General features: G+C 36.9%; 2 protein-coding genes across 5 annotated transcripts; both read right to left on the bottom strand.

Annotated features, from left to right (window-relative positions):
- On the bottom strand, nucleotides 2,453-6,914 carry LOC105165202 (importin subunit alpha). The gene is made up of 11 exons (XM_011084130.2): nucleotides 6,515-6,914; nucleotides 6,136-6,232; nucleotides 5,911-6,002; nucleotides 5,694-5,825; nucleotides 5,366-5,551; nucleotides 5,101-5,264; nucleotides 4,886-4,964; nucleotides 4,155-4,283; nucleotides 3,798-3,925; nucleotides 3,345-3,719; nucleotides 2,453-2,998 (listed from the first exon to the last, which is right to left on the bottom strand). Exons 1-10 carry the CDS (start codon nucleotides 6,722-6,724, stop codon nucleotides 3,347-3,349), a joined length of 1,590 nt encoding a protein of 529 aa, XP_011082432.1. The 5' UTR covers nucleotides 6,725-6,914; the 3' UTR covers nucleotides 2,453-2,998; nucleotides 3,345-3,346.
- On the bottom strand, nucleotides 7,815-12,779 carry LOC105165201 (protein FAR1-RELATED SEQUENCE 11). Of its 4 annotated transcripts, XR_848077.2 has the most exons (6): nucleotides 12,565-12,779; nucleotides 12,238-12,338; nucleotides 10,738-11,745; nucleotides 10,023-10,466; nucleotides 8,888-9,828; nucleotides 7,815-8,559 (listed from the first exon to the last, which is right to left on the bottom strand). XR_848077.2 is itself a non-coding variant. In XM_011084127.2 (5 exons), the coding sequence occupies exons 3-5, from the start codon at nucleotides 11,704-11,706 to the stop codon at nucleotides 8,989-8,991; spliced, it is 2,253 nt and encodes a 750-aa protein (XP_011082429.1). In that variant the 5' UTR covers nucleotides 11,707-11,745; nucleotides 12,238-12,338; nucleotides 12,565-12,779; the 3' UTR covers nucleotides 7,815-8,988. The 4 variants fall into 4 exon arrangements, 3 of the variants coding, with proteins under 3 accessions (XP_011082429.1, XP_020550427.1, XP_011082430.1); XM_011084127.2 differs by having other exon boundaries at nucleotides 7,815-9,828; XM_020694768.1 differs by having other exon boundaries at nucleotides 7,815-9,828; nucleotides 12,273-12,338.

The raw sequence follows: 16,189 nt of genomic DNA, 5'->3' as shown, positions 1-16,189 counted from the left end.
CCGATCTAACTCTAAGAGGTACATCACTTAAAGTTCTTTCCTCAGAATTACTTGCGGAATCCATCAATCAAGAAATACACTACAAAACCAACGGAAGGTAGGAGGAAGATCATAAACCTTGTGAGATTTCTAAAAGTAAGAATATCTTTTAATAGGCAGAAAATCTTCGGCAGAAACAGGAGTGTTGGAGAAGATCCGCATCCTCAAAATTTGGTAACTGTGGGGATATTGTAATGACACATTAGAGATCTTTAAGATCAACAAAATACCTTTCATATTCACGAATTTATCATAGAAGACTCCACAGGAGACCTTCAAAAATAGTATGTTCGAAGACCTTTCCTAAGGGCTTTATATCTATTGCTATTTTGCTACTTTATAAGGTATCCATGAGACCTTCGTATTTGATCAAAAGGGCAAGCATCCTTAACTGACAAAAACATTACCTTGTCTGTTAGGACCACCCTCTGTCACTGTTCATTTCCAGTATGTATGGCCTATTGCACATCGTACATCATGTTTTCGATAAAGGGTGTACGTGAAATCGTACAACCAGATCGGCATTTATAAATATTGACTCTCCCTCGTCAGGTACAAATTTTGCTACTCCAACTTGTTACACTATTTCTCTTAGAGACTTTGAGCTCAAGATTGATTTGAGCATCGAAAAACCATAATTGAACCCTCTTTTGGCTTGGCCCTAACGCTATCTTGTTTTGCAGGATTTAATGCACCTCTAAAAGCATATTTGGAGTATTTAGAAGAGTAGAGACATTAAAAGCTCACTATACATCAGCTAAATACCATACTTTTATTTCTAGGAACAGCATCTACTAATTTTGGCATGAGTTGTAAAAACTTTACTAAATGTTCTCAAGTTTAAATTTGAGTTTGAGACTAGATTGGAATCCCATCCATCACACTGAACACCTGAAACTTTCCATCGAAAATAAACATTTTAAACTTGCAAATGAAAATTAGAGATGCTCCAATGTAAAGGTATCTCATGGAGAAAAATGCCGGGGAGAAGTACAGGATTCGCCGATTCGGGTTGTTCCATTCCGAGACACCAAAAACCCATTATTTATTTATTGCCATTTGTCCACAACTCCAAAAAGGCTGCAGGTGCAGGATAGCAACATAACCCCGGTTCTGTACAATTTACTCCACCTTCGTACACCATCTCCCTCGCTCTCTACCATTACGAAAGCGATATTTAAGGAAGGGATAATTATAACACCTTTTTTCTTATGTTTACTGCAGTATATATATAGATTTTTTGTGATTTATAAAATTATATCTAATATTTTTTATGCTTATTTTTATCGATTTATTAATTTATTTATTAACAAAATTCATGAAATTCGCTTATATTAGCAAAAGAATTTAACAGAAATTCATAGTTACCTCTTACTACTGACTTTTTACAGGTCAATCAATATTTTTCTAACCAAATTATACCCTTATAAGGGCAAAAATGTACTTCTTCACATACATTACTGCTTAAATATAATTTATTTAGAAAAAATTTGTTTGAACTGCATTAAATCAATAATATGTCAATTGAGAATAAACATAAATTATATTATTTAAATAAACTTGATAAACTTCGACTAATAAAGAGATCTATTTATTTTACAAAAATAAAAGTGTCAAGAATATTGTATATAATTTTGTAAATAACAAAAATTTACATATAACTACATCTAATCTCATAGGAGAGCGGTTGGGCCATGTAACTATCCCGTTAACACAGGAAGAGAACAATCCAACTGCTTCTGTTTGGTCCAAAATTTTTGGTTTTGTTTGTCGCACCAAGATTCAATGCGGCAACTTAACAGTGTAACTATCAGTGTATACCACTTATTGGTATTCCTCCTCCACATCTCTGTTTTCTCTAACGAAATGGAGTATGTGCTGCATCAGGCGAAGAAACAGCGAAAACTTGCTGCGCACCATGTTTTCATTGGAATATCAATATCAAAAAACATAACTTATGATGAAGAATCGCAAATCATATCCCTTGCAGACCGACTGTAGGAGCTGAAAGCTGATTTCAGCCGCAGAGATCCTGATTCTTCTGAAAAGCAAAGGACAACGCTATATGCCAAGCATCTGCATCGAGACAGCAGATGTGCATACGATGCGCCATTTTGTATTAAACAACACAAGCTGCAGTTCAGATGTGAATAATTTTTCAAGTGCGTTCAATTTTTTGATTAACTAAATCAATTTTTCATTGGAAATAGAGAAAAAATCAGTGCATTTTGTATTTTCAAGTTACTAAACCTCGATTAGAAGTTCAGATGGAATTGGGCAGAAAACATAGAAAATGCTGGCAGAAGAACTTTAACAAAACAAAGACTTTAAAGTGCAAATGACATATTATAGTTATGAATCAAGAAGAGAGTTGGAGCAAGAATTGATTGGCTTCCAGCAATCAAGAAATGGATGGCTTAAAGAAAATTAAAGGCACCATGCACATTCGATTAATACAGATTCTCAAAATATTATAACCCGTTCGCGGAAGTCATAACAATCACTCTTGCTTCCGATTGACCAAAAAGTATATCAAACTTCAAACATTCACAAAAATACAGATATAACGATGAGTCCTCCCTTTATTTACTCCAGCTTAACATGGAAATGACTTCCATGGGCAATATATATACCTAGAACCTATACCATCTTTCCAACTTTATGAAGAAAAAAACTCAACCATTGGGACCATCAAAACAAAAGAGGACACTAATCTTCAAGCAGTTTCACTTGCAAAACCAAACGCTCATCATCTGACCCGGCTGATCACAACACACGACCTTTATACTATTCAGCCACCTTAAGAGGACCAAACTAACAATGATGGACTGAATAAATCTCCCTGACATCGACCGCGACTGCAACTTAGGATGAACCTTCCCAGACCGACAGCCCACTGACTCCAACTATTCAACTGGCCAGATCAGAAGCGCATTTTGACTACTGAGATAATAGCCTCCTGTAAAGTTTCCCAACCATGTCAAATGGTGTTGCGATATTAACATTGAGATAGAAGCTTCAAAATACATGCGAACAGGATTAACCAACACTTCTCATTTGATCTCTGTTGAGCACAATGCAACATATTGAATTCAAGAAGAACCAACAAAAGACAATCAGCTCAAAAATTAAGAATAACATTAGTTTAAACACCCAATAAGGGATGCTGGCAATGATCTCCCACCACATAACAAAGGATAACAAGTTGCAAATCCAGACAAGGAAAACAACTCCAACAAGAATATTCAAATGGAAAGCCCATTCTAGATGTTAAAGGATAGAACTTAAACTAAAACTGCACGTACCTTCACCCAAACTTGAATCCTCCAGATGGAACTGGAAGGTCACCGCCTCCAAAGTTGAAGCCAGATTGTTGAGTATCCCCAGAGACCAGTTGTTCATCATCTTCTTCCAGCCAATATGTTTCAAGTACCTTCACAGCCTTCTCATAAATTTCATTATTGTCATGACTCTGAAGATTTTCAATCTTCTCTAGGCCTTGTGCATCATCAATCATCTGAGCAAAGACATTCACATCTCCTGTGTTACCTTGATTCTTCTCTGCTTCTCCAACCTTAAGAATGTTCTCAAGTCCTTCCAAGCAGACTGTGACAATTCTTGGGTCGGGGCAAACTAAAAGGTCACACAATGGCTTTATGCACCCCTCACGTACCAAAAGCCTGCCAAACAAGTTGAACTAATTCAGACCAGATTTGCTATAATTAACAAAATAGGAAATCAGTGGCAAATTACTATACTTGATTTGATCATTAGTTCCACCAGAAGTGGCATTTGAAATAGCCCAGGCAGCTTCTTTCTTTATCTCAAACTCAGCATTTTGAAGCAGGACAACGAGAGGGGATATGATACCAGCCTCAATCACAGCCTGCTCATTGGAATGACACAGCCTCAGCAATTGACAGTGTACAACTTAAAAAACAAAAGTAAATACTTAATCAAGATAAGAGCAATATCAGTGATGAGACAAGAATGACCATGCTCTCACATATAAAACCTAGCAGCTTAAGATACACCAGTTCACACGTCAAGAGAAGATTCATGAATCAGTAAGCACAGATATCAAGGTAACACATCTCTACTGCTCTCTGAAATACCTGAATCTGATCTCTATTTCCTGCTGTGATGTTTGAGATGGTCCAACAAGCTTCCTTTTTTATGCTTTTCTTGTAGTTTTGTGTCAACAGGTTAAGCAGGCAAGGAAGAGCTCTATTATCAATGATAACCTGAAATATGGAAAGAAAACAAGTTGGAAGCCCATTCCTGAATACAAAAATGGAAAATGATGCTAATTCTACACCTCGCACTAAATATAACATCAGAACAGAAACAACACCAGCTAAATAGTCTAAAAAGTACATGTAAAATAATCAATATATGGAGGACTGCAGGAGGCGCTAAAACTAACTGCACTATAGACAACATGTAGTGAAAAATCTTTTAAAATTTTTTAACTACCACTTCATGACCACATAAACCACATTGAAGACATTGGGTTTCATTTTCATAACCACAAGGCATAACAACATATATGGTTAGGCTTAAATGATCACTTTTATTATTTCTCCTCTAAAATTAGCTGTACTAAATCCTTTATAAATCTTTTAACTACCAATCACAACCCCATAAGATTACATTGAGGATACTGGACTCCATTTCTCATTATTGGCTCTCCTGAAGTGAAGCATAGTACACAGAAAGCACAAGTAAAAAGATGATTGGGCCTAAATCATCACTTTTATTACATAACAAGATATTTTATGTTTTAACTTCCATAGAAGAAATCACTCTATTACTTGACATGGAAGTAAAACAATGAATCAGATACCTGAGTCTGGATATCATCACCAGTCACAATATTACCAACAGTGCGTAGGGCAGGAATCAAAACAGATGGTGAGGGATGTCTACAAAACAAACAAATGACAGTGCAAGCGGTAAAAATAAGAAATCATATGAAGAGTTCAACAAACCAACTGAAACTTCAGAAGATTTCACAGCCTTGGCATCTATGAACAATTTTCACATAAATCTTTCACTTACAGTAAAAGCTCAACCAAACGAGGGCACACGCCAGCCTCAATCACAGCTTGGATTTTATCATTAGTGCCATCAGATAGATATGATAGTGCCCAGCATGCATCTGTAAGGACTTCTTCATCATTTGTATGTATAAGATGAGCAAGGGCAGGGAGGGCAGCTTTGACCTGCTCAAGAGATTTTAGATAAGATATGTGAGGGTACATGGGTTGCCAGAAGAAGAGATCACAAAGGATTCCAACAAAGTGAGATTCACTTAAAGACAAACCTGCTCAAACTGAGGTTGCGGCTTTCCCCGACAAAAGTTGGACAATGTCCACGTTGCATTCCGCAACATGGATAACTTCGCCTGATCATTAAATTGCGCCAACAAAGGCATTAATGCTCCATAACTAAGGACAAGATCACGACACTTTGGTGAGTCCCCAGCAACATTTCCTAATGCCCAAACCGCCTACATACATCATCAAACCTTCACATCAAGTCCGGCCGGAATAACCAATACAGCTTATAGTTTGATCAGTATTCTTTTATCATAAGATGGCAGGCAGTATAAGCAAATAGAGCATGGAGCATTTATATTTTGCAACATGTACCTGCTCGCGCACGTCATCACTTGAAGAGCTAAGGAGTCTCACAAAAATTGGAACAGCACCATGATCGATCACAACCTTGGTGTTTTCTGACGTCCCAGAAGCAATGTTTGTGAGCGCCCAGGCTGCCTCAAACTACAAACAGAACAAAGTCATTACTTGAGAACATATTAAATTTGACAATAGCAACAGCCAGCAGGGATTCATCCGTAATTTATACCTGGAGCTGTGGGTAATCATCTCTTGCAAGAAACTCAACAAAACGAGGAACAACTCCAGACTGTATCACTTCCTCGATTGGTGGATTTCGCTCTGTTGGAACATAATAACCATAAGAAACCCAGTCATTTTTAACAAAACATAAAAATTTCAACCGCAAAACATACGCAGAGAACAGGAAGTTAAGGTGAAAATTAATTACCAGACACTAATGCTAGTTATTTACCTATCGAAAGTAGTTTACGGAATTGAGTAGTCGCCTCAAGTTGCAAGGCACCATCGTTCGACCAAAGCCCAGCGACCATTGCTGGAAGGCTTTCCAACTGAAAAAAAGATGGAATAGAATCCACAACTAAATTTCACGCTTACAACAATCATCCACAAATTCTTATGTTACACTACTATATTAACACTCGAACTGAGCAATTACACACTCGAATCCAAATCCGACCCTAAACAACAGTCAACTATCTATCGCCGCAGCAGATTCAACAATCAATCGACAGAACAACCAATCCAATCGGGATCGGGTGGAACCTACATACCAGACCATATAGTATGTTGAAGGTTAAGAAAAAAACACAAAATCGGTTATCAGATATTACCTTCTTATCGAGCTGCGGGACATTGACTGTAGGCTGCAATTGCTGAGCTTGGAGCCCCTCGCGTCGCTTCTTCAGCAAGTTCTCCTCTCTTCTATTCTTCCGGATCTCCACCATATTATCCTCCCGCCGTCGTCGACCTTCCTCCGCGTCGACAGCCACCTTGTACCGGCTCCGGCGGACCTCCGTCCTCGCGCTCGGCCTCAACGACATCGTTCCGTCAATCCAATAAAGAAGAAAAAGAAAATCTAAAAGTAAAAGAAAACCGATTCTAGGTAACAACTGCGTGTATCTGTGTCGGATCAGAAGGGATTACTAGGAGAATTTTCTCTTTCCACTTTAGAGAGGAAAGGTTTTTGAGCCGAATAAGTGTTGGAGTTGGAGAGGATATTTGCGTGAGGAAATGGGCCGATGATCATTATAGGGTGCCAACCACCGTCTTCATTCGTATCCCGGCTCGGTTTCGCGATTATTCACCAAATTGCCACTGATTTGAATTTTGAATGGCCATGTATAAGTCATCGGGAACCCTTCTTTAGCTTAAGATCGTGGCCGTTGAATAAGGGACCGATTGGATGCCATGCCACCGACTTTGTAGACGGGTGAAGGTTGTTTGAAGTTTTGGGCCATGTGAAAGGGCCCAAATCATATTTTGACAAGACAACAGATGGGCCAAGTCCAGTACCTGTCTCAACATGTTTGATTTGATAGGGAATCCCTTTCATGCAAACCCAAACCGCCCCTTCCTGGATAAAATGCATTCTTCCATATTCCAATCATAGGATAAGCAAAATTTTGTCCAACTGATTCTCACCTATCCAAATCCAAAATCTACAGCGTATGACCATCAAGGTATTTTTGAAAATCAACATATAATATACCCATAAATTATCCTACAATGTAAATACATACGCCCCACAAAAATGATTTACAAATCAGCCATGAAACTGACATTTACTTCACTCGATAAAACTTGTGTATTTATCCTATCATTCATTTTTACCCCAACCTACTCAAAATCTACCAATTTTTTCATCCTAAAAAGTAAACGACCCCTTAATGTTCGATGGTACGGGTGCTCCTCCCTTCTCCATATAAATGTTTTCATCATTAATCTTGGCCTTGGTGATGCTGACCTACTGAGTTTGTACAACTTAAGCTATCAATTGTCATAACAATTATCACATACATGATATCATTATCATGTCGGATATTCACAATTTATACGAGTACAAATTTACATTGACGAAGTCCAAATTCCCCATTAATGTTAGGGAAGGAAGAACTGAAGAGATACAATAAATTGGAATCACTCAAAATCCTCTTCATTTTCTCATAATAAGAATGATTCACCAATAATGTTGGTTCCCTCTACTCAAAATCCTTAAAAATTCTCATAAATTAAGATAAATCAATGGATTTCTCTCTTTTACAGTAGAGAGCATTAGAAATCGGATCTCGAACATGAAATGTTATTCTAGCAAGTGGTGGCAGTAAGTGAGCGGGTACTTTCACTTTTCTTTGGCATGTATTTTCTTCTTATCCAAGATTTGTTGGAAGAAGAGCATTAACAACAGAATTTCTTTCGGCCAAGGCAAAACTTTGCTTTCAATCTCCTCCACCCTTACCTTTTTTCATCCCACCACCGCCCCCTGACATAAGCTTCCATGTCGCTTTTCTCCAAAATGCCAAAAACAGTATTAGTAAGACCCGAGTATATAAGTTCAGTTACTCTCTTCCCACGGGAACATCGCAATCCTGTTTCCTCTGAGCAAGACATATAAAATTCCCTTTGGTATTCTATACAAATTTGTGAGCCATGGCTACTGAAACAGCAAGCCGTGAAGTTTCTCTCAACCGCCACCAGAATGAAGCTCCAGAGAGTTCGCAAAACAGTGGAGAGAAAACTGAATCCTGTTTAGGGAAAGCCCTTGCACTCAGAGCAGTATATGGGCTGAACCACCGCCGGAGAAGGGGTAGAAGGATCAGAAATAATGATGCCAAGAAACTGCCGAGTAGGCTAAGCAAAGTTTCCATAGCTGATGAACCTGAAAACGAGCAGTCAATCTTATAGTGACTTCAGCACTAAATGTGCCGAAATCTTGACGGCATTATCTTAGCTGCCACTAGTGTATTCTCATGAAATTCACAAAATGATGAGTTATAGCATCAGAACTTAAATTCATAATGCATTGGTTAAACCTTCGCATTTTTACACGTATTTCCCACTATCAAGCAACATATATTATAAGGGGAAAAGCTCTCTGGTTTCCAGTCTTTGGAAGGCACAAACTATTTCTACCATGAATCTATTTCATCATGTGAGGAATATATCTATCCTGTGAGTAACAGTAAGAAAGTAAGATTATATAAAACCTGTAGCTGTCAGTTGAGAAGCCTGGAAGATTTTACTGTATAAGATGTGGGACTGCACATCTACGACATTATTGAGCAGCTACGCATCTTTCACAGTTATGCTAGAGAAACCCTAGCCCATCTCCGTTTAAATCATCATCTCTGACCATTGGGCAATTGTTGGCTTCATGCCCAAATTGTCCACAGCAAGGAACTGAACAGCGTCTTCTCTTCCTGTACATGTCTAGTTCATCTCTTGATCTCCTGTCTTTCAACTTGGCAAATGCTAAACATTCATGAGCATTCCCGCTGAAACTTTGAGCAATACTATGAGAATCTTCAACATCTGGAAGAATCAGGGAACCAGAGGGGCTGTTATAAGCAATATCATTACTGCCATCTGCTGTACCAGGAAACTCTTTGATGCGGGCCAGGACCAAAGCAATGTGATCACAGGCAACATCAAGGCGATCTTCGGTTTCTATCGACTCTGTAATTAGTGATGAAATCATCGACTGTAACAACTGTACCTTTCCCGAAGAAGTGCGTGCAGATTTTGTGAACAATGAGTCACGCCAACGTAGAGGTATATATTGATCTGGAATGTGAAAGCAATTATTTGTTGATAGAACACGAAAAACATGCCTACAGAGGATTCCTGAAAACTCAAAATGACGACAACTACAGGTGATGAACTCATCTTGCGGGACCCATAACACTTTGCACCCACCATCCACTTCCGTGTGGTGTCTCACAATAAAATAACTTTCATCCACCAACATTGTTGCATATTGTGGTGCCAAAACTAGTTCTTCTTGTAGCTTGCAGAAGGCATATGGTGTAAGGACAGTAGCAGCATGTGACTCAATTGGTGATCCTGTTTTGAGAGATGCTCTAGGGACCTTGTGTAGCATCTTCAGTTTTGCTCCTGCTTGATCTCTTGCATCTAAAACTGAGGCCACCTGTGAAAAGAGCAAATGTTGGAATCTCTAATTATTTAGAGAGAAATGGACAGGAGAGAGAAAGAGAGAGAGAGAGAGAGAGAGAGAGAGGGAGGGAGGGAGAGAGAGAGAGAGAGAGAGAGAGAGAGAGGGAGAGAGAGAGAGAGAGAGAGAGGGAGAGAGAGGGAGGGAGAGAGAGAGAGAGAGGTTGCCACCTGCTCTACGAAATTATCAAGTTCAGATTGTGCACTTAGAAATCGCTGGATGTAGGAATTTATCAACTCTGACTGAAATGTACTCGTCATTCCTGCGAAAAAATATGATCTCAGAAAAGGTAGTGCCCAATATGTACGAAGTGCATACAAGCTGACGATGTGCTTGTTTCCATGCAGTCCATATATATCAACCATCTCCCTCCATCCAACTTCAAATTCCTCAACAGTGTGCAGATTATAAAGACGATGAAATTCAGCTTTCCAATTATCATACTGGGGCCCAAGTATGACAGAAAACCAATCAGAAAACTTTGAAATGATATGCCATATGGAGAAGGCATGTTTAGTCCCTGGCATTTCTGTAGAAATTGCTTCTTTAAGCCATGTGTTCTGATCAGTCAAAATTGTTCCTGGAGCTTTTCCGTTCATGAAAGCCAAGAATGTCTGCCAATCACAACAAAATTAACAGAAATGAGAGACGTTCAGATACTTTTAGGACTTCCTAAGAACTTTATCTTTGTCAACTCAAAATTTAGGTCCCCCAGTGTCCCAGGATTCTTTAAGATAAACAATGTTCCAGCAAAATATTGCATTAAATCGAACCAATAAACAATGTCAATTTCCTTTAGAATGAGAATATAAGCATCAACCGTGTTAAAGGTTTAGAGGAAAAATTTATGAAATGCCATAAGCGACACCAAGATGCAGTCAGTACCTTCAGGCCCCAGGAGAATGACTGCACGTTTTCATCTCGAAGAAGCAAGCAACCAAAGAAGCAATATGTTCCATGATTGTCCACTCCAATCCAAATCCCAAGAAGCATATCATAAGCATCCAAACGATGTGTTGTATCAAAAACTACAACATCTCCAAATGCCTCATACAATCTGATGGATGAAGCATATGACCATGCTATGTGCTCTATCCTGTTATTTGAATCAAGCTTGTAGTTGTACTTGAAGTTGGGATCAGTGTCTTTCTTCTCCTTACACATTTTGAGTAGGTCAATTGGATCATTATCCCGGTCCACATTTCTGAATGACTGGAGCAAATTTCTGACATCAATCTCAGAGAATGGTAAACAGCCTAGCTTAATACCTTTCTCTAGCTCCATTAATCTGAGCATTTGACGCACAGACATCCCAGCTTTAGCATACATACAAATACGACTCTTGTCATCAGCAGTCATCGTGCAATAGGCTGGAAGTAGTTGCACCTCATTGGACTTCAAGAGTTCATGGTTGTGGACATTGCTAAAACCAGTGACACGCCATTCAGGTACATCAAAATCAGCCCGTTTAACAATCCTCATATACGCTTGACACCCGCAGCGGGATGATTTTCTATTCCTCTGTAGTTTTCCATCTGCTGTTGGCTTTAGCTGAGGATAACCACCACGGTGGCAGGTAAAGTCCCTCCTTGTGATTCCCCTGCCTACACCATCTTTTCCACGTGTACGATGGCGTCTAATTGAGAAGCCACATTGCTTGGCAAAGCTACAATAAAATTCATAGGCAGCATCCTGTGACACAAATCTTTGTCCAATGAATGGTACAAGGTTCACAGATGTTTGCCGTGACAATATTGTGTCTTCTGGCATTTCCTCTATAGTGCCATTATCATCTGGAGATGACTCTGATCCATTCTCAGAAGTTTCTTTGACTATATTTGTTTGCTCAGGCATTTTATGCCACCAAGATAAATCAATCTCCAGATATGGTGACTGGAAATAATTTATTATAATTGAGAATTAGATTGAGCAGAGTAGATCCCAATCAGAAAAGTAACACACAATAAACAACAGAAACTGTAATATAAGTTTTCTGCTTCTCAAAAGAAACAATCACATACAATCCGCTACATAGATGGACTCCAGGAAGCACAAACTCGTAGCTGAGATAAACAAGACTCAAAAGCAGTGCAGTTTCCAGAGTAACTCAGTGACAACAAGAGATGCGGAGAGAAGATTGATGACCGCAGTATATGAAAAACATACAAAACCCTGATGACACCAGTTTTAGAAATCATGATTCACAGAAGCCCATGAAACTAACGACTCTGTAACATAGCAGTCCGGATACAGAAACACGACAAAGTGCTTCACATACAAATTCAAATAATAATCAGCAGTTATACTTTGTACATTATCACAATCGAGAAGTATTTTAAATCAATCAAAGTAGTCTAGATGAAAAAAATTAAAGAACTATTTTACCAGCTAAAATTTCCAGATCATGAAAACTCTAGAACCTGCAAATGCTTCTCTGCGTCGATCAATCCTCGGAAACATTCTTATATAAAATGAGATTTCAGCATCTGAAAAATTAATGGCGAAGTCGTATTAAACAGCGCAAGAATTATGATTTTACGAGTATTTTCGTACAATAATAAGGAATGTACATTACTAATGAGCTTCAGCTACGAGAACTCAAACAAAATGAGCATAAATAACTGGGATCAATTGTTAGCAGGATAGTATTAGCACTTGGGAGAATTGATAGAAACAAAGGAGAACGAAGAGAATTAGCATGAAATAACTTACCAAAGACTTGGGAAAGTGGAAACAGCCTCCGATCTTTTCAAAGTTTGAGCAAATTTAAGGGAAAATCGGAAGGGCGGGGAAGAACCGGAAAGGGAACAGTGCGCATCCATGGAGGAAGATAATCGTCTTTGGCGTGAGTGAGCTATCGTGCGCTGAGTGGTTGAATGGGGTTATCGTGCGCATGAGTTCCGAATATCGGCCGTCAGATTGGAACCCGACATCTCGTGGCGTTGGTGTGGGTCCGACCATAGTGCATGATATCCAACGGCTATGATGTAGGGAAGCAAAACGCCGGTTGAGTTGGATCAAATGATGGGGTGGACCACAGGTTCAATCCAGCTACAATAAGTACTTTAACTGGTCCAAAAAATTCTGGACCCTCTGAAGTTTCTTACATGAGCCCAATAAGCCTCCTCCATTCATTGTGGGCTTATTAATTGAATATATAGAGCATATAACTAAACTTCAACCCAAGATCAAGGTGCACAATGGATCAGGTCAGTTCAGAACCGTCCTGAAAAAGTCTTGTGCAGAACCAGCCCACTGTTATTCATTATCGGTCCTGGAATGGTCCAGGACCATTAAATGAGCTTCCATTGGGTCTATTTATAAACCCAGGCTCAATCCACAAACTTAAATAATAGTTTGATGAACAACTTAAAATAATAAATTTAAAAAGGTCTTAAAATAAATTTTAAAAAAATAAATAAATAGTACTAATAAATTAAAGTATTGAAAATTTAGAAGTTAAACAATAAATATAATGATTTTTAGAGCTTCAAAAGTATATAAAAAAAAAAGCTACTAGAATAGTTAATATAGAAGTTTAAAACAAAACATATATGTCATGTATTATTTTTATTAAAAAGAATAGCTCAATAGGTTCGACTCAAGACTAGGTGGTCCTCGGCCACTGGGCTGGGCTGGTCCCAAGTTTCATTACCTAAGATTGGCCCAGGACCGACCCAATTTCAAGTAAACTTGGCCCAATCCATCCCATTATTTTATTAATTCAATCCGATCCTAGATGGGGTTGGGCCACTGCTTATCTTGAACCTAACATTTATGCTCTTATGTATACTAACATAAACAAGAGAGCCATTTCTGACTCAAAACTGACTTTAACAAATTATACTCCTAAATATGATTAATATATGTTCACATCATTCTTTAACCATCAATTATCATTTTATATTGCACTTTTACTCACATTAATCACTAAATTCGATTTTAATTATATATTAATTTTTTTAAATATACATCGTATCTATCTAACTATATATACGTAAATATTGTGTGTCCCGATCTAAATGTTAAAAGAATATAAAAATACTATCGGTCAACAATATTTATTACCAACAACTTTTACATTAACACCCCTCTCTCTCTATATATATTTTGAAATTTGAACTAAATTGCATTTGAGTTAAAGTAAATGGTAGAGAAGAATTTTCTTTTAAAAAGTTTGGTGGCAAAATGAGTTGAGTTGTGAGAGGAAGTGATGAGGCAGGCAGATTGATCATAAACCAGATTGGCAGCCATTATTAATAACATTACCAATAATTACATGACAAGAATTGTAGCATGACATTTATTTAATTTGGGTGGGAAGTAGCTAGAATATTATTGCACGACGTGTTCACACAACCTAATTGCGAGCTGCACTCCAGGACTTTGTAAAGGATATTATCAGCACGTAGTTACAACTCAATAATATCCTTGTGCGCCGGTCCGCGCAGACCAAAGTTCCGTGGGTGGCGAACGGGAGAGGAAGCTAGAACGGTATCTGCATGATGGCTCGGCAGCAATCGTCGGATTCACCACCGATCCCTCCGGCCGGGTGTGAGGTGGCGGGGGCGGGGAAGCCCTGGGGATTTAATATTGAGCCGGAGATGAAGAGGCGGAAACGGATAGCAAGGTATAAAGTGTACAGTGTTGAAGGTCGGGTGAAAGCTTCTATAAGGAAAGGGCTCCGATGGTTCAAGAATAAGTGCTCTGAACTCATTCATGGCTATTAACTTCTTTGATAGAAATTAATTTGAGTAATTTATGCAATTTATATGTAATTTAATTGAGTAATTTATGCAATTTATGTGTAATTTAATTGAGTAACTTATGAAATTTATGTTTAATTTACTTGAGTAATTTATGCAATTTATGTGTAATTTATTCAATTTATGTGTAATTTATGCAATTTACGTTTATTTTATTTTGTAATTTATACAATTTACGTGTTTTTTATGCAATTTATGTAAAAAAATTTGATCAATTTCACCACTATTAATACTTTTACATAATAAATATAAATAATCACAAAAATTGGAACAATATTCCAATTAATAAATTTTTACATAATAATCAAATTAGTAAAACTTTTTGATCAATTTCCCCAATATTAACATTTTTACATAATAAATATAAATAATCACAAAAATTGAAACAAATTTCCATTAATAAATTTTTACATAATAATCACATTAACAAAAATTAGCTAATATTCTCAATAATAGCATTATTACACAACAATATCAATAATCACAAAATTAGAAAAATATTCCCAGTAATAATATTTTACATAATGATGTCAATAATCACAAAATTAGATCAATAATCCCATAATAATATCATTTACAATATAATGTCAACAATAACAATATTAAGGTAATATTTTAAATTAAAATATAGTTAATAATTAATAATTAATAATTATTTAAAAATGTATAGTTCCTTTGTAACCAGATCATGCATGCCTTTAGGCTTGTTTAGCCCATCAAGTGAATTTTGTCAGTAGAACTAGTTAGGTTTATCCATCTTCATCTGTCAACAAAAAACAATGTTGATAAATAAGATGTTAACTATTTTTTGCTTCTACAGGAGGCACAGCTCAGTCAGCCGCCCAAACAGATGGAGTTATTTGAAAGGTGCTGCATGAAAAAGGAGGACGGTGGCTGGAGCGAGCTGAGGGCGGCTGAGGTGGCGGTAAGTAGATTATTAATATTATTCTTTTTAGAAAAAATAATTCTTGGTTAAACGTACTAATAATTTTATTTATTTTGTAGGAGTCGTTCCAGAACCGTCTCAAACAAACCCCCCCTCCCCCCCGGCCTCGAACCAGGACGATATGGATGTCGTTAAAGAGGAGGGGTTAGATTAGGTTTTATTTTTTTTTCATTTTTTTAATTAGATAATTTTTATATTAATATAATATTTTTCCTTAATTATTCATATTTCATAATGTTTATTACATTTCATTATTTCATAATTAGTTAATTAATTAAATAATATTTTTCCTTAATTATTCATATTTCATAATGTTTATTACATTTCATTATTTCATAATTAGTTAATTAATTAAATTCATAAACATAGTTAATTAAAAATTAATTAAATTAATTTAATTATTTATTAAAATTTATTAAAATATATAAATTTATTTATTTGTTACAATTTATTAAATATATGAATAAATTATAAAATATAAATAAATTAAAAAATTAAAAAATTAGGAATTGTTTTAGTAATGGTAAAGAAATGTTACAAATCTAAATAAATGACCTTTCCAAATACTATTACTAAAATAGTTTTAAATGCATGTTCCTAAACTGCATTGACCATTCCAAATACT

Source organism: Sesamum indicum, linkage group LG6 (genome assembly GCF_000512975.1).
Source record: "Sesamum indicum cultivar Zhongzhi No. 13 linkage group LG6, S_indicum_v1.0, whole genome shotgun sequence".
Classification (NCBI taxonomy): domain Eukaryota; kingdom Viridiplantae; phylum Streptophyta; class Magnoliopsida; order Lamiales; family Pedaliaceae; genus Sesamum; species Sesamum indicum.
Note: the sequence above shows the minus strand (reverse complement) of the source record. Positions and strands in the feature narration are given on the sequence as shown.

What these genes read in the sequence shown, in the direction of transcription:
- LOC105165201 (XM_011084127.2), bottom strand. Translation starts at nt 11,706, where the DNA reads ATGCCTGAGCAAACAAATATAGTCAAAGAAACTTCTGAGAATGGATCA. An exon ending in CATTCTCCTGGGGCCTGAAG is followed by an intron (nt 10,467 to 10,737) that starts GTACTGACTGCA and finishes TGTGATTGGCAG; the next exon opens with ACATTCTTGGCTTTCATGAA. An exon ending in TTGATAATTTCGTAGAGCAG is followed by an intron (nt 9,829 to 10,022) that starts GTGGCAACCTCT and finishes CTCTTTTCACAG; the next exon opens with GTGGCCTCAGTTTTAGATGC.
- LOC105165202 (XM_011084130.2), bottom strand. Translation starts at nt 6,724, where the DNA reads ATGTCGTTGAGGCCGAGCGCGAGGACGGAGGTCCGCCGGAGCCGGTAC. An exon ending in TCCCGCAGCTCGATAAGAAG is followed by an intron (nt 6,233 to 6,514) that starts GTAATATCTGAT and finishes TCTTTTTTTCAG; the next exon opens with TTGGAAAGCCTTCCAGCAAT. An exon ending in CGTTTGGTTGAGCTTTTACT is followed by an intron (nt 4,965 to 5,100) that starts GTAAGTGAAAGA and finishes TTTGTTTTGTAG; the next exon opens with ACATCCCTCACCATCTGTTT.